This window comes from Mytilus galloprovincialis, chromosome 11, assembly GCF_965363235.1.
Source record: "Mytilus galloprovincialis chromosome 11, xbMytGall1.hap1.1, whole genome shotgun sequence".
Classification (NCBI taxonomy): Eukaryota; Metazoa; Mollusca; class Bivalvia; order Mytilida; family Mytilidae; genus Mytilus; species Mytilus galloprovincialis.
This window is the reverse complement of record NC_134848.1, coordinates 4,960,211-4,980,607: the sequence shown is the minus strand read 5'-3', so window position 1 is coordinate 4,980,607 and position 20,397 is coordinate 4,960,211. Positions and strand designations below refer to the sequence as shown.

The 20,397-nt window shown below is 34.0% G+C and overlaps 1 protein-coding gene across 1 annotated transcript in view; it reads left to right on the top strand.

Moving 5' to 3' along the window:
- The first annotated feature begins 7,004 nt into the window (after positions 1-7,004).
- LOC143052016 (uncharacterized) overlaps positions 7,005-20,397 on the top strand; it is a 68,367-nt gene continuing 54,974 nt past the window's right edge. The window contains exons 1-4 of the mRNA XM_076224989.1: positions 7,005-7,044; positions 14,040-14,138; positions 15,093-15,172; positions 15,963-16,064. Coding sequence (XP_076081104.1) covers positions 7,005-7,044; positions 14,040-14,138; positions 15,093-15,172; positions 15,963-16,064 — 321 coding nt within the window. The remainder of the gene's footprint in view (positions 7,045-14,039; positions 14,139-15,092; positions 15,173-15,962; positions 16,065-20,397) is intronic.

Genomic DNA, 20,397 nt, shown 5'->3' with positions numbered 1-20,397 from the left:
TGCGGATCAAAAGATCCTAATTAAAAATGATGAAAATATTATGAAAAACAACCCAAGCCGACCGAGAAAACTTGCTTTGATCATGATTCCTCAACATTCATGACAAAATACACACAAGCCCACAACATGAGAATGAAGTTTATAAATCCAAATCATTCATTTGCTAACCATGTACGACAAAGATAACTTCTTATCTTGGTCTGATGGCCTGCCTCTTTTCCGGTTAGGCCGATGCCTTAAGAAAGTTTATTGCTATAGCAAGCTATAGCAAACTTTCCAAAAACCCACAGAAGAAGAAAAAAGAGAAATTCTCTTCTCGGTCTGATGATATGGACTTTGATGGTTTACTAGAATGCTAAACAGAGTCTGACACTGCTGAGTTTTTCAGATGAAGAGTTTGAACCTTTAGCTGCCAAAGAGTCTATAATTGCAATAACAACACCATGTCAGCCTAGCCAACTGAAAACACTCTGTTATCAGTGTCCAGATTGTGACAAGACGTAAAAGTCAATTGCTGGGTTTAGAGGTCATGTACGACAAAAAGGTTGGCATTACAAGAATAAAAGGAATTTTCTTCTATTCACACCTATATTAATATGTCTTCTTTTCTCAAAAGTCTTTTTAGAAAAGAAGACATATTAATATATATATATATTGCAGTGCTTTAAAAACATAATGATACCAGATGTGGAATGATTGCACATGAGCTTACTTTCTTTTTTTGATAAGATTGTGCAAGCTTTTCGCACTTTTTCTAGTTCCTAAATATATACATAAATTTTCCGAAAAAGGTGTAGATTTTGTCGTGCTTGAAAGACAGATTAACATTCGCCATGCGAATGCTTAAGAATGTTTTTTTTTGTCAGTACATATTTTAGTATGGAAAACCTTAAACCTCAATCATGACCAGTTCTTTGGTTTATATATTTTAAGTCTTCATATCAATTGTATCCTAGTTAGATTGAATAACTATAACAAGTATTTTCCCATGTTTAACCCGCCACATTCTGTATGTATGTGCCTGTCCCAACTCAAGAGACTGGGTTCAGTGGTTTTCGTTTGTTTCTGTATAACATATTTGTTTTTCAATGATATTTTTTACATAAATAAGGCCGTTAGTTTTCTCGTTTGAATTGTTTTACATTGTCTTATCAGGGCCTTTCATAGCTGACTATTCGGTATGGGCTTTGCTCATTGTTGAAGGCCGTATGATTACCTATAGTTGTTAATGTCTGTGTCATTTTGGTCTTTTGTGGATAGTTGTCTCATTGGCAATCAATAATTTAACTGCTACAATTCTTGCAACGATTGATTAACGTTTTCTATTTGTGACGATACCAATTAGACTTTTTATTAATAATGAAATAAAGAACAAACAAACTTATATATTGATATGCTCTCTTTAATAGAGAAAGATCACATTGGTAGATAATATAATGCTCGATATTTTTATATGTCTCATCTTGCTCAATAAGGAAAGCTGGTGTCTGAACACTGCTTATATCACATAATACTGTCAATTCAGTGATGGCCCAAAAAACTGTATCTGTATGAACTGTATACGTATCTGCAATAAAAATTATAATTTTACTAAATTGATAAAATATAAATTGGGAATGTGTCCATAGGGCACAAATTATACCCCTGCTGCAAAGCTTAAAAAATTCAAACTAATCCTAAACTATTATCATGATTATATATTTACTTTTGAACACATATACATATATTCATATTAAAGTTTAGGAAATGTGTCATTATACTTGAAAAATGAAGATTTATTTAATATTAATCATGCAAAAATAATATTTCTTGGCACCATGAAGCCATTTAGGTGCCAAGCCACTTTGACATTTTGTTTTTTTAACAATAATTTGATCATCTTTAATTTTTTAGCTCACCTGGCCCGAAGGGCCAAGTGAGCTTTTCCCATCACTTTGCGTCCGGCGTCCGGCGTCCGTCGTCCGTCGTCCGTCGTCGTTGTTAACTTTTACAAAAATCTTCTCCTCTGAAACTACTGGGCCAAATCAAACCAAACTTGGCCAAAATCATCATTGGGGTATCTAGTTCAAAAAATGTGTGGCGTGACCCGGTCAACCAACCAAGATGGCCGCCATGGCTAAAAATAGAACATAGGGGTAAAATGCAGTTTTTGGCTTATAACTCAAAAACCAAAGCATTTAGAGCAAATCTGACATGGGGTAAAAATGTTTATCAGGTCAAGATCTATCTGCCCTGAAATTTTCAGATGAATCGGTCAATCGGTTGTTGGGTTGCTGCCCCTGAATTGGTAATTTTGAAGAAAATTTGCTGTTTTTGGTTATTATCTTGAATATTATTATAATTAGAGATAAACTGTAAACAGCAATAATGTTCAGCAAAGTAAGATCTACAAATAAGTCAACATGACCAAAATGGTCAGTTGACCCGTTTAGGAGTTATTGCCCTTTATAGTCAATTTTTAACCATTTTTCGTTAATTAAAGTAATCTTTTACAAAAATCTTCTCCTCTGAAACTACTTGGCCAAATTAATCCAAACTTGGCCACAATCATCTTTGGGGTATCTAGTTTAGAAAATGTGTGGCGTGACCTGGTCAACCAATCAAGATGGCCACCACAGCTAAAAATAGAACAAAGGGGTAAAATGCAGTTTTTGGCTTATAACTCAAAAACCAAAGCATTTTGAGGAAATCTGACATGGGATAAAAATGTTTATCAGGTCAAGATCTATCTGCCCTAAAATTTTCAGATGAATCGGTCAATCGGTTGTTGGGTTGCTGCCCCTGAATTGGTAATTTTGAGGAAATTTTGCTGTTTTTGGTTATTATCTTGAATATTATTATAGATAGAGATAAACTGTAAACAGCAATAATGTTCAGCAAAGTAAGGTCTACAAATAAGTCAAATGACTAAAATAGTCAGTTGACCCGTTTAGGAGTTATTGCCCTTTATAGTCAATTTTTAACCATTTTTCGTAAATTAAAGTAATCTTTTACAAAAATCTTCTCCTCTGAAACTACTTGGCCAAATTAATCCAAACTTGGCCACAATCATCTTTGGGGTATCTAGTTTAAAAAATGTGTGGCGTGACCTGGTCAACCAACCAAGATGGCCGCCACCGCTAAAAATAGAACATAGGGGTAAAATGCAGTTTTTGGCTTATAACCCAAAAACCAAAGCATTTTGAGGAAATCTGACATGGGATAAAAATGTTTATCAGGTCAAGATCTATCTGCCCTGAAATTTTCAGATGAATCGGTCAATCGGTTGTTGGGTTGCTGCCCCTGAATTGGTAATTTTGAGGAAATTTTGCTGTTTTTGGTTATTATTTTGAATATTATTATAGATAGAGATAAATTGTAAACAGCAATAATGTTCAGCAAAGTAAGATCTACAAATAAGTCAACATAACCAAAATGGTCAGTTGACCCCTTTAGGAGTTATTGCCCTTTATAGTCAATCTTTAACCATTTTTCGTAAATCTAAGTAATCTTTTACAAAATCTCCACTGAAACTACTAGGCCACAATCATCTTTGGGGTATCTAGTTTGAAAAATGTGTCCGATGACCTGGCCATTCAACCAAGATGGCCGCCACGGCTAAAAATAGAACATAGGGGTAAAGTGCAGTTTTTTGCTTATAACTATGAAACCAAAGCATCTAGAGCAAATCTGACAAGAAGTTAAATTGTTAATCAAGTCAATATCTATCTGCCCTGAATTTTTCAGATGAATTGGACAACTGGTTGTTGGGTTGCTGCCCTCCAATTGGTAATTTTTAAAGAAATTTTGCCGTTTTTGGTTATCTTGAATACTATTATAGATAGCGATAAACTGTAAACAGCAATAATGTTCAGCAAAGTAAGATCTACAAATAAGTCAACATGACCTAAATGGTTAATTGACCCCTTAAGGAGTTATTGCACTTTATAGTCAATTTTTAACAATTTTCATTAATTTGGTAAATTTATGTAAATTTTTACCAAATATAGTTCTCTGTTACTAATGGGCAAAGTTCATGATAGATATAATTGTAAGAAGCAAAATCGTTCAGTAAAGTAAGAACTTCAAACACATCACCATCACCAAAATACAATTTTGTCATGAATCCATTTGTGTCCTTTGTTTAATATGCACATAGACCAAGGTGAGCGACACAGGCTCTTTAGAGCCTCTAGTTTTTGATAAATTTTGTTTACAAAGTTTGTTTATATACAATAGTTCAAGTATAATACAAAAATATTTTTTGTATAAATAAGCCTCTTTTATTCAAAGAAAATAATCAGAAAAAAATAATTGTGACTTCCTGTCCTACATTCGCTTCGTACACCCTCATAAGCCACCTCTAAATTTTGTGAAGAAATTATGCATTTATGATCTTAAACTTTGAAAAAAATGGGACAAATAAAGGTTGCAATACTTATATATTATAAATAAAAAAATAGTGTTATTGTTGTAAAATAATGACATTTTTCTGTGTGTTTGTGTGTGGGGGGGGGGACATGTACTTTGACCACATCAAAATCACATATGCATGTCAAATTTTAGTATTTATGTGCTTTGAAAGGAGTTTTATTGTGATGGAGATTAAATAAGGTACACCTTGGAATAGTATAATATAATAATATATATGTTCCTGGGTACACAGACTGGCCAGATAAGGACCAATAATGGCAAAATTGATGACTCGATATTTCTTTTAATATCAATAAAATGTCATTAAAACTAAGTTACAAGGGATGCCAGTGTATCAAACTTGTAATCTGCAACATTTTTTTTGTAATAATTGCATTCATTTAATCACAATACGTTGGACAATGCAAGAGGGGGGATAATAAAAATGGCGCCAATGGCATTTCGGAATGAGACCTCGAATGATGACTGATTTCTTTATCAATACCAATAAAATAACATCCAAACTACATGAAACGTGAAGCTATTGTAATAAACTTGTAAACTGTCGCTTCAAATTTGTCATGATCGCATTTTTTTCATCACAAAACGTTGGACAATGCAATCGGATAATACAAAAAAAAAATGGCACCAGTAGCATTTTTCAATGATCGTGAATTTGGCCAACGTAATAAACCACTTTACATAGAATAAATCACTCTCATATTAGTTACTTCATGTGAAAAAATATATCTTCTTTATGCTTAAACTTACCAACTCATTAAAGTTGTTGAACGTGTGGAATTATGTGGATGATTCATTTGCAGTCACGATAGCTTTCAGTCCGACGCTTCCAGTCTCCATTAATCTCGCGTAGTCTCGTGACGTACGGGAGTGAAATAACTTTATACTGAAATGCGTACGAGATTCATTTCCCGTTAGATATACTGTTAAACAACTCGAATAAAATTTTAGTATGATTTCTCTGACACTCTTTTAATTTCATGAAAAAAAACACTATTCTAATCTATAAAAAGTACAAAAATCCAATGGCGGTCAATAATTTTTAGTAAAATGAAGAAATATTTGCATTTTAGGCAATGCGTACAAAATTTTTATTTTTTTTTCCTTTACGTAAGCATATTCAATAAAAAGAAAAACAATTTTGGATATTTTAAACGATGCGATTAAATTTTGTATGATTTTTCTGACATTCTTTAAACTTTATAAACAAACCATTAATTTTAAACTATATACAGTGAAAAAATCAAATTGTGGTCAATAATTTCCATTCAAATGAAGAAATGATTGCATTCTGGTTCAACAAAATTAAAAGTAAAAAGATACTTCTTCTTCAAATATTCAAATTTTATACAAAATTTGTCAATAAAAGGAATTTATAGAAACAGATTGAAATTGAAGTTACAACATTTTCAAATATGAGAAGAAAAATTTGCATTTTACGCAATGCGTACATAAATTTAATATCTTTTTCCCTAAAGTAAACATAATTTATGAAGAACAACCAATCATGAAGAACAAAAAGTACTGAAATCATATTGCGGTTGATAATTTTTATCAAAATATTAAATAACTGCATTCTTATTCCACAAAATAATAGTTTAAGTATTTTAATTCTTTTTATATCTCAATTCTAATGAGAATATTTATCTCGAATTGTTGGAAATAACTGATTTCAAATGAAACAGTGTAAATTTTTGCATAAATATATTTGTTTTGGTAGTTTTAAACAATGCGGATGAAATTTAAATAGGATTTATCTGACATTCTTTTAATTTTATGAAAAACGACCTTTATTAAACTATAAAAAGTTCAAAACTTCAATGGCGGATTATCGGCATTTTCGTAGGTAGATAATTAGTTCATGTTAACTATAATATTATGTATTAAATGTGTTTCTAATGTTTACAATATTTAATACAAAACTATTAATCAACAGAAACGCTTTTATTTAGCATCTAATATAACTGTTATACTATTTTTCGTTTTATATTGAAACCAAATTAACGTGTAAATTATGGTGTCTTCGTCGAGGTCCGCGTTTATGGATCGTAAACACTGTTGAGTTCGGTATACATAAGAATTTGAAATATATACGTATCCGTCCGATCCGTGCATAAATTTGATTTACTGATCGATCGATGACCGTTGTCACGGTAACTCCCACATAGGTTATTTGACTTATCTGACGGATCCTATGGGTCACCGATCACCGATCAGTCATCGATCAGTCAAACATCCGTCACCGATCATTCACCGATCAGTCAAGTTCACGTCAAACAGTAACGCCTAAGGTTGCAAGTACTGTATGTCATGTGTCCCATGTTGTCTATAAACTGTACATAAAGATACAGGTGTGTAGTATTCTCAGAGTCAGTCAGTGTCATGTGACCTATAAAATGTATGTCATGTGATCTATGTTGTCTACAAACTGTACATAAAGATACAGGTGTGCAGTATTCTCAGAGTCAGTCAGTGTCATGTGACTTATGTTGTCTATAAAATGTACATAAAGATACGATACAGGCGTGCAGTATTCTCAGAGTCAGTCAGTGTCATGTGACCTATGTCATGTGACTTAAGTTGTCTATAAAATGTACATTAAGATACAGGTGTGTAATATTCTCAGAGTCAGTCAGTGTCATGTGACTTATGTCATGTGACCTATGTTATAAAGATACAGGCGTGCAGTTTTCTCAGGGGGAGAACAGGAGAAATCAAAATGACTACAGTGAACAGAATTTCAATATACAAAATTCTAGGAGACAAAAAAAAAAGAAACGTAAGATATTGTAGGACATTAACAACTCTTTAAGTTGAAGAGAATCTGACAACGCCATAGAAAAAAATGAAAAACAATCAAAATTCAACGGTCTACATTAGTCATTTCAGGGCCTTTTATAGCTGACTATGCCATATGGGCTTTGATCATTGTTGAAGGCTGTACAGTGACCTATAGTTGTTATTTTCTGTGTCATTTTGTCTATTTTGTAGAATTGTCTCATTGGCAATCATACCACGTCTTCTTTTTATATTCAAAACATTACATAAAAAACTAAAGACCGAGCAACACTAACCTCAACAAAAACTTAGGCTAATCTCAAAACTGATGCATAATACAATTGTCTACAGACTTTTCTTAAAAAAAAATCTGAAATTATACACAACAATTTCACTCCTTCTTGGTAATCACTGTATTTGGTATAAACTGTTGAAACTGTAAAAATGTAGCTTGTTAAATTCAATTATTACATTTATGATTCATTTGTATGTTCTAGAGGAAAATGTAAAAGCTTTGTTTTGCTTACAGAAACTTCTTACAGCTGCAGAAAATGGGAATATAAAAGAGGTAGAATTATGTGTAAAGAACAGAGCTAACTTGGAATGTAAAGGAATTGTAAGTAAAGTAAAATGTTTCACTGTACATGTTAGTTATTGCAAATACTCTTGTCTTCAAAATATTAAGAAACATAGTATTATGCCACACTGTATATTGTGATTTAACTTTATTACACTGATGAATACCACTCCAGTTTGTATGTCAAAGAGTTGCTGTCTGATACTTCGTAACTGGAAATATTGTGATTTACTTTATTACACGTAACATAGTATTCTACACAAAAAACATTACTTTGGTTAAAAAAAAAATCTTGCATGACCATGACTTGAGACTACCACCTGATCATACAACTTTCATTGACCACTCCTGTTCTAAACATGCCATGTGACACCTGATTCTACAATATTCATTAACCACATCTGTACTGAACATAACATGTGACACTTGATCATACAACCTGCATTTACCACTAGTGTACTGAACATGACATGTGCCACCTGATTATACAACATTCATTTACCACTCCTGTACTAAACATGACATGTGACACCTGATCATACAACATTCATTAACCACACTTGTACTGAACATGACATGTAACACCTGATCATACAACCTGCATTTACCACTCCTGTTCTGAACATGACATGTAACACCTGATTATACAGCATTCATTTACCACTCCAGTACTAAACATGACATGTGACACCTGATTATACAACATACATTCACCACTTCTGTACTCAACATGACATGTGACACCTGATCATACAACCTGCATTTACCACTCCTGTTTTCGGAACATGACATGTAACACCTGATCATACAACATACATTTACCACTCCTGTACTGAACATGACATGTTACACCTGATTATACAGCATTCGTTTACCACTCCAGTACTAAACATGACATGTGACACCTGATCATACAACATTCGTTTACCACTCTTGTACTGAACATGACATGTGACACCTGATCATACTACTTTCATTTACCACTCTTGTACTGAACATGACGTATGACACCTGATCATACAACATGCATTTACCACTCTTGTACTGAACATGACATGTGCCACCTGATCATACAACATGCATTTACCACTCCTGTACTGAACATGACATGTAACACCACATCATACAACATTCATTTACCACTCCTGTACTGAACATGACATGTGTCACCTGATCATACAACATGCATTTACTACTCCTGTACTGAACATGACATGTGACACTTGATCATACAACATGTGACATACCAATGACACTCTTATGCTCAACACCAACATGTGACATAGCAATGACACTCTTATAGTCAACACCAACATGTGACATAGCAATGACACTATTTACCTTAACACCAACATGTGACATACCAATGACACTCTACCTCAACACCCAACATTTGACATATCAATGACACTATTTACCTCAACACCACCATGTGACATAGCAATGACACTCTTATAGTCAACACCAACATGTGACATAGCAATGACACTATGATAGTAAACACCAACATGTGACATAGCAATGACACTCATATGCTCAACACCAACATGTGACATAGCAATGACACTCTTTACCTCAACACCAACATGTGACATAGCAATGACACTCTTATAGTCAACACCAACATGTGACATAGCAATGACACTATTATAGTCAGCACCAACATGTGACATAACAATGACACTCTTATAGTCAACACCATCATGTGACATAGCAATGACACACTTTACTTCAACACCAACATGTGACATAGCAATGACACTCATATGCTCAACACCAACATTTGACATAGAAATGACACTCATATGCTCAACACCAACATGTGACATAGCAATGACACTCTTATAGTCAACACCAACATGTGACATATCAATGACACTCTTATAGTCAGCACCAACATGTGACATAGCAATGACACTCTTATAGTCAACACTAACATGTGACATAGCAGTGACACTCTTATACTCAACACCAGCATGTGACGTAGCAGTGACACTATTATACTCAATGCCAACATGTCACTTAGCAATGACACTCTTATACTCAATACCAACATGTCACTTAGCAATGACACTCTTAAACTCAACACCAGCATGTGACGTAGCAGTGACACTCTTATACTCAATACCAACATGTCACTTAGCAATGACACTCTTAAACTCAACACCAACATGTGACATAGCAATGACACTCTTATACTTAACACCAACATGTGACACAGCAATGAAACTCTTATACTCAACACCAACATATGACATAGCAGTGACACTCTTATACTCAACACCAGCATGTGACGTAGCAGTGACACTCTTATACTCAATACCAACATGTCACTTAGCAATGACACTCTTATAGTCAACACTAACATGTGACATAACAATGACACTCATATGCTCAACACCAATATGTGACATTGCAACGACACTATTATAGTCAACACCAGCATGTGACGTAGCAGTACCACTCTTTACCTCAACATCAACATTTCACTTAGCAATGACACTCTTATACTCAATACCAACATGTCACTTAGCAATGACACTATTATAGTCAACACCAGCATGTGACGTAGCAGTACCACTCTTTACCTTAACATCAACATGTCACTTATCAATGACACTCTTATACTCAATACCAACATGTAACTTAGCAATGACACTCTTAAACTCAACACCAACATGTGACATAGCAATGACACTCTTAAACTCAACACCAGCATGTGACGTAGCAGTGACACTCTTATACTCAATACCAACATGTCACTTAGCAATGACACTCTTAAACTCAACACCAACATGTGACATAGCAATGACACTCTTAAACTCAACACCAACATGTGACATAGCAATGACACTTTTATTGTCAACACCAACATGTGACATAGCAATGACACTCTTATAGTCAACACCAACATGTGACATATCAATGACACTCTTATAGTCAACACCAACATGTGACATAGCAATGACACTCATATGCTCAACACCAACATGTGACATAGCAATGACACTCTTATAGTCAACACCATCATGTCTCTTAGCAATGACACTCTTTACCTCAACACCAACATGTGACATAGCAATTACACTCTGATAGTCAACACCAACATGTCACTTAGCAACGACACTCTTATAGTCAACACTAACATGTGACATAGCAATGATACTCATATGCTCAACACCAACATGTGACATAGCAATGACACTCTTATAGTCAACACCAACATGTGACATAGCAATGACACTCTTATAGTCAACACCAACATGTGACATAGCAATGACACTCTTTACTACAACATCATATGTGACATAGCAATGACACTCTTATAGTCAACACCAACATGTAACATAGCAATGACACTCATATGCTCAACACCAACATGTGACATAGCAATGACACTCTTTACCTCAACACCAACATGTGACATAGCAATGACACTCTTTACCTCAACACCAACATGTGACATAGCATGACACTCTGATAGTCAACACCAACATGTGACAAAGCAATGACACTCTTATAGTAAACACCAACATTTGACATAGCAATGACACTATTATACTCAACACCAACATGTGACAAAGCAATGACACTCTTTACCTCAACACCAACATGTGACATAGCATGACACTCTGATAGTCAACACCAACATGTGACATAGCAATGACACTCTTATAGTCAGCACCAACATGTGACATAGCAATGACACTATTATACTCAATACCAACATGTCACTTAGCAATGACACACTTATACTCAATACCAACATGTCACTTAGCAATGACACTCTTATACTTAACACCAACTTGTGACATAGCAATGACACTCTTATACTCAACACCAACATGTGACAAAGCAATGACACTCTTTACCTCAACACCAACATGTGACATAGCATGACACTCTGATAGTCAACACCAACATGTGACATAGCAATGACACTCTTATAGTCGACACCAACATGTGACATAGCAATGACACTCTTATAGTCAGCACCAACATGTGACATAGCAATGACACTCTTATACTCAACACCAATATGTGAAATAGTAATGACACTCTTATACTCAGCATCAACATGTGACATAGCAATAACACTCGTATACTCAACACCAACATGTGACATAGCAATGACACACTTATACTCAATACCAACATGTCACTTAGCAATGACACTCTTATAGTCAACACCAACTTGAGACATAACAAGGACATTCTTATACTCAACACCAGCATGTGACATATCACTGATACCCTTTACCTCAACACCCACATGGGACATAGCAATGACACTCTTATACTTAACACCAACATGTTACATAACAATGACACTCTTATACTCAACACCAGCATGTGACGTAGCAGTGACACTCTTATACTCAACACACATATGTATGTGACGTAGCAGTGACACTCTTATACTCAACACCGACATGTGACATAGCAAGGACATTCTTATAGCCAACACCAGCATGTGGCGTAGCAGTTCCACTCTTATACTCAACACCAGCATGTGACATATCAGTGACACTCTTATATTCAACACCAACTTGTGACATAGCAAGAAATTCTTATACTCAACACCAACATGTGACATAGCAATGACACTCTTATAGTCAACACCAACATGTGACATAGCAATGACACTCTTTACCTCAACACCAACATGTGACATAGCAATGACACTCTTTACCTCAACACCAACATGTGACATAACAATGACACTCTTTACTTCAACACCAGCATGTGACATATCACTGACACCCTTTACCTCAACACCAACATGTGACGTAGCATTGACATTTTTACACTCATCACAAACAAGTTACAGATCACACTTATAGGCAATGCAAACTTGAAAAAAAATAAACATGGCTTATTGCAGTTCTTTACTTATACTCACCACAAACATACACCATTGCTATATTACCGTTATACTCACCACAAACAAACACCATTGCTATATTACCCTTATACTCACCACAAACATACACCACTGCTATATTACCCTTATACTCACCACAAACATACACCATTGCTATATTACCCTTATACTCACCACAAACATACACCATTGCTATATTACCCTTATACTCACCACAAACATACACCATTGCTATGTTACCCTTATACTCACCACAAACATACACCATTGCTATATTACCCTTATACTCACCACAAACATACACCATTGCTATATTACCCTTATACTCTCCACAAACATACACCATTGCTATATTACCCTTATACTCACCACAAACAAACACCATTGCTATATTACCCTTATACTCAGCACAAACATACACCATTGCTATATTACCCTTATACTCACCACATACATACACCATTGCTATATTACCCTTATACTCACCACAAACAAACACCATTGCTATATTACCCTTATACTCAGCACAAACATACACCATTGCTATATTACCCTTATACTCACCACATACATACACCATTGCTATATTACCCTTATACTCACCACAAACATACACCATTGCTATATTACCCTTATACTCACCACAAACATACACCATTGCTATATTACCCTTATACTCACCACAACATACACCATTGCTATATTACCCTTATACTCACCACATACACATAAGATATGAAGCAGCTGGTAGACACCCAACATTTTACACGGAAATACCACTAAATATTTTCTAAGCTTTGATCTTTATTTTGAAAAGACACAAAATACTGTTAATCAGACAGGTTTAATGGACAACACATATTTGTTAGAACTATAAAAAGTAGCGTTTCATTTTATTCGTAGCACAGAACTGAATCAGATAGTTAAGGTTTTATTTTGTTTCTTGATGAAAAATTATTTTGTAAACATTTGATTTTAATGAGAAGTTAAAGAGAACAAGTTGTGTTAACTTCTTTAGTTAGATAATGTTAATTCTACAGATCTAATGTAAAACGTCTTTTAAAAATAACAAATACTTGACAGAATTATATAAAGTGGGGTCTTATTTTTCTTGTCTCTTCGCACTGAATCAGAAAATATTACTCGTTTTAATGTTTCTTGAAATTTTTTTTTTTTAACCTGACAGTTCTGATGGAAGTTCTGACATCTCACAATAAAACATGTTGTTTATTTGTTGTTTATGTACAATATAAATACAAGTGTGACTGGTCATTTTATTCAGTTTTGACCACTGATTCATGTGATATATATTTTTTTATATTTATTACACATTATTGTCCAGTTTATTACACAAGTTTTGATGTCTGTTATATGTTGATATTACAGATTGGAATGACACCATTAATGTTGGCGGCTGGGGGAGGACGTCTGGAGGTGGTGACTTACCTGGTCACTCACGGCAGTCAGTTAGACCCTACAGACGAGGTAATGATAGATATAATCACCTTACTCTGACCAAACATCACTTTATACAGAATCTACACAAAATCATGTTGTTAATCAGACAGATTTAATGGACAACAAATATTTGTTAGAATTAAATAAAGTGGGGTCTCATTTTATTCGTAACACAGAACTGAATCAGATAGTTTAGGTTTTATTTTGTTTCCTGATGAAAAATTATTTTGTAAACATTTGATTTTAATGAGAAATTGATGAGAACAAGTTTTGTTAACATCTTTAGTCAGATAATGTTAATTCTTCAGATCTAATGTAAAACATCTTTTAAAAATAACAAATACTTGACAGAATTATATAAAGTGGGGTCTTATTTTTCTTGTCTCTTTGTACTGAATCAGAAAATATTACTTGTTTTAATGTTTCTTGAAAAAAGTTGTTTTTTAAAACTTTGACCATTTTACATAATCATTGTTAATCAAACAGGTTTAATGGACAACAAATATTTGTTAGAATTATATAAAGTGGGGTCTTATTTTTCTTGTCTCTTCGTACTGAATCAGAAAATATAACTCGTTTTAATGGTTCTTGATTTTTTTTTTTTTTTTTTAACTTTGATCATTCTACATAATCATTGTTAATCAGACAGATTTAATGGACAACAAATATTTGTTAGAATTATATAAAGTGGAGTCTCATTTTAATTGTCTTGTCCAGCTGAGTCCATTGATATAAATATTGTTTATGTTTCTAGAAAAAAGTTTTTTTTTAACCTGACAGTTCTGTTGCAAGTTCTGACATCTCACAATAAAACAAGTTGTTTATTTGTTGTTTATGTAGAATATAAATAAAAGTGTGACTGGTCATTTTATTCAGTTTTGACCACTGATTCATGTGATATATATTTTGTTTATATTTATTACACAACATTGTCCAGTTTATGACACAAGTTTTGATGTCTGTTATATGTTGATATTACAGTTTGGAGAGACACCATTAATGTTGGCGGCTTGGTTCGGACACCTGGAGGTGGTGACTTACCTGGTCACTCACGGCAGTCAGTTAGACGCTACAGACCGCTTGGTAATGATAGATATAATGACCTTACTCTGACCAAACATAACTTTATACAGAATCTACACAAAATCATGTTGTAAATCAGACAGGTTTAATGGACAACAAATATTTGTTAGAATTATATAAAGTGGGGTCTCATTTTATTCGTAACACAGAACTGAATCAGATCGTTAAGGTTTTATTTTGTTTTTTGATGAAAATTATTTTGTAAACATCTGATTTTAATGAGAAGTTGATGAGTAAAAGTTGTGTAAACATCTTTAGTCAGATAATGTTAATTCTACAGATTTAATGTAAAATGCCTTTTAAAAATAACAAATACTTGACAGAATTATATAAAGTGGGGTCTTATTTTTCTTGTCTCTTCACACCGAATCAGAAAATATTACTCGTTTTAATGTTTCTTGAAAAAAGTTTTTTTTTTCAACTTTGATCATTCTACTGAATCAACATAAAATCATGTTGTTTATCATACATGTTAAATGGATAAAAAATACTTGTGAGACTTAAATAAAGTGAGGGTTGCTATTATTTGACTTGTTACACTTATATAATTAAAAGTTTACTATTTTTTTACCTGTTTTGTTTCACTGAATTAGAAAATATACATTGAATTTATATATCTTAATCTACCATTTAATAGTTTATACACTGATATAATTGGATATTTTCTTACCCGATGTTATATTTCTTACATTTGGTAAATTGTTTGACTCCTCTCATGATTTTGTTATCACACACTATTAACATGTTTTTATTTTTCTATTGTTATAGTATGGAGAAACAGCTTTACATTATGCTGCTCAGTATGGAGGGATTGATGTAACAAAATGTTTAATAGATCAAGGATGCAGTCCTTGGGTGAAATCAAAACAGGTAACATTCAGTTTTATTCTTATTAGATAGATAGATATTTTATTCTCTAAAAACTAAAGACAAGTCAACAGAGAAAGTACAATTACAATATAAATACAAATACCATAGTTGAGGGTACACAGCTGCAGATAAAATATAATAAAGTACAACTTTTAAGTTTATGATGAAATACCTGTATAATAAACAGGTTAAACTAAATATGAAGTAATCAGTCTGTGCGTTACTTTTACATGGAGGGACGAACCTTTTTATTAATACACTTAATGAATGAACACAGTTTTCTTAAGGAGGCTAAGTATAAGATTTTCAGAAAAAAATTAAACAATAATTTTTCATTACAAATTTCATTTATTACCTTAAGTAGTTATTACTTTATCATTATGGTACAAGAATCATTCCAAAAAATCAATTCTTGTTGGCCTCAGATGACTTTTAAAATGTAGATATCATTGAAAAAGCTCCAAATTATCTCCCTTTGGTGCAAAAATGCCATTTTTTGGCATTAAAATAGAAATATCTTAAATTTACTCATTGGTGACCTATATTTTTAGCTCACCTGTCCCGAAGGGACAAGTGAGCTTATGCCATCACTTGGCGTCCGTCTTCGTCCGTCGTCTGTCGTCTGTCGTCCGTCGTCCGTCGTCTGTCGTCGTAAACTATTTCAAGAATTTTCTCCTCTGAAACTACTGGGCCAAATACTTTCAAACTTTAACTGAATGTTCCTTAGGGTATATAATTTATAAATTGTATCCGAAGTTTTTGATCTATCAACAAACATGGTCGCCATTGCTAAAAATAGAACATAGGGGTCAAATGCAGTTTTTGGCTTATAACTCAAAAACCAAAGCATTTAGAGCAAATCTGACATGGGTAATATTGTTTATCAGGTCAAGATCTATCTGCCCTGAAATTTTCAGATGAATCAGACAACCTGTTGTTGGGTTGCTGCCCCTGAATTGATAATTTTAAGGAAATTTTGCTGTTTTTGGTTATTATATTGAATATTATTATAGATAGAGATAAACTGTAAACAGGACTAATGTTCAGCAAAGTAAGATTTACAAATAAGTCAACATGACGGAAATGGTAAGTTGACCCCTTTAGGAGTTATTGCCCTTTATAGTCAATTTTTAACCATTTTTCGTAAATCTTAGTAATCTTTTACAAAAATCTTCTCCTCTGAAACTACTGGGCAAAATACTTTCAAACTTTAACTGAATGTTCCTTAGGGTATCTAGTTTGTAAATTGTATCCGAAGTTATGATCTATCAACAAACATGGTCGCCATTGCTAAAAATAGAACATAGGGGTCAAATGCAGTTTTTGGCTTATAACTCAAAAACCAAAGCATTTAGAGCAAATCTTACCTGTAGCTATATTGTTTATCAGGTCAAGATCTATCTGCCCTGAAATTTTCAGATGAATCAGACAACCTGTTGTTGGGTTGCTGCCCCTGAATTGATAATTTTAAGGAAATTTTGCTGTTTTTGGTTATGATCTTGAATATTATTATAGATAGAGATAAACTGTTAACAGCAATAATGTTCAGCAAAGTAAGATTTACAAATAAGTCAAATGACGGAAATGGTCAGTTGACCCCTTTAGGAGTAATGGCCTTTATAGTCAATTTTTAACCATTTTTCGTAAATCTTAAAAATCTTTTACAAAATTCTTCTCCTCTGAAACTACTGGGCCAAATACTTCCAAACTTTAACTGAATGTTCCTTAGGGTATCTAGTTTGTAAATTGTATCCGAAGTTATGATCTATCAACAAACATGGTCGCCATTGCTAAAAATAGAACATAGGGGTCAAATGCAGTTTTTGGCTTATAACTCAAAAACCAAAGCATTTAGAGCAAATCTGACCTGGGGTTATTATGTTGATCAGGTCAAGATCTACAATGTATCTGCCCTGAAATTTTCAGATGAATCAGACAACCTGTTGTTGGGTTGCTGCCCCTGAATTGATAATTTTAAGGAAATTTTGCTGTTTTTGTTTATTATCTTGAATATAATTATAGATAGAAATAAACTGTAAACAGCAATGATGTTCAGCAAAGTAAGATCTTCAATTAAGTCAATTTGACCAAAATTGTCAATTGGCCCCTTAAGGAGTTATTGCCCTTTAAGGACTTTTTTCGCAATTTGTTCATCATGTTGACTTACTTTAAAAAATCTTCTCCTTTGAAACTGCTGTATCAATTTCAGCCAAACTTAGGCTAAATGAGTTTCAGAGTATTTAGTATAAATTTTATATTTTATTTCCTTGTATGTCAAGAAACATAGCTACTATGGCTAAAATAGAACATAGGAGAAAATGATTATTTTTTTTGGCTTTTGAAGAAAATAGGACGATCCAAAAAACATTTAAATAAATTGAAAAGCCAAAATAATCATTGATGAGAGATTTAACCAAAAGAATTAAGGTGAGCGATTCAGGCTCTTGAGAGCCTCTTGTTTATTGTTGTTTTCGAAAAAGCTGTACATAAACTAAATAACTGTAAAATTTAAGCGATTTCTGTAATTTAGTTCTTTTTTTATTTCGATATTACAACTATTTCCCCTATTAGGTCAACAGAAAAATGGACATTAACAAAAATGTATACTTCTTTCAAATGCAGATTGTGAGCGTAAATCAACGGTGACCCCATTTTTTTTAAATTAAAAAAATGATTTAGACCAGCAAGCCCCCTTAAAACTGAATATTCTTTGTCGAGCCTGCGACTTTAATCTCAGAAAGCTCGGCATAGGAATAGTGATCAAGCAGTGGCGGAGGCGTTAGCTAACTTCTTAAAAGCTTTATATTTTAGAAGGAGGAAGACCTTGATGATTCATACTTTGTATATGGATGCCTCATGTTACGAAGTTTCCGCCAGTCACATGTCCAATGTCCTTGACCTCATTTTCATGGTTCAGTGACTACTTGAAAAAAAAAATGTTTGTAATGTTAAATTATCTTTTATAATATCTATATTTGGTATGTGCGTACCTTGCAAGGTCCTCATGCCCGTCAGACAGTTTTCACTTGACCTCAACCTACCAACACACTTAACACCAATCCTACATTACTGACACAACTACCATCTCATCATACTCTACCAACTCACCCTACACCAATCCTACACTACTGACACAACTACCATCTTATCATACTCCACCAACACACCTAACACCAATCCTACACTACTGACACAACTACAATCTCATCATACTCCACCAACACACCCTACACCAATCATATACTACTGACACAACAGCCATCTCATTATACTCCACCAACACACCCTACACCAATCATATACTACTGACACAACAACCATCTCATCATACTCCACCAACACACCCTACATCAATCATATACTACTGACACAACAACCATCTCATCATACTCTACCAACTCACCCTACACCAATCCTACACTACTGACAACTACCATCTCATCATACTCCACCAACACACCTAACACCAATCCTACACTACTGACACAACAACCATCTCATCATACTCCACCAACACACCCTACACCAATCATATACTACTGACACAACAACCATCTCATCATACTCCACCAACACACCCTACATCAATCATATACTACTGACACAACTACCATCTCATCATACTCCACCAACACACCTAACACCAATCCTACATTACTGACAAAACTACCATCTCATCATACTCCAGCAACACACCTAACACCAATCCTACATTACTGACACAACTACCATCTCATCATACTCCACCAACACACCCTACACCAATCATATACTACTGACACAACTACCATCTCATCATACTCTACCAACTCACCCTACACAAATCCTACATTACTGACACAACAACCATCTCATCATACTCCACCAACACACCTAACACCAATTCTACATTACTGACACAACTACCATCTCATCATACTCTATCAACACACCCTACACCAATCCTACACCACTGATACAACTACCATCTCATCATATTTCACCAACACACCTAACACCAATCCTACATTACTGACACAACTACCATCTCATCATACTCCACCAACACACCTAACACCAATCATACACTACTGACACAACTACCATCTCATCATTCTCCAACAATACATCTAACACCAATCCTACATAACTGACACAACTACCATCTCATCATACTCTACCAACACACCCTACACCTATCCTACACTACTGATACAACAACCATCTCATCATACATCACCAACACACTTAACACCAATCCTACATTACTGACACAACTACCATCTCATCATACTCCACCAACACATCAAACACCAATCCTACATTACTGACACATCTACCATCTCATCATACT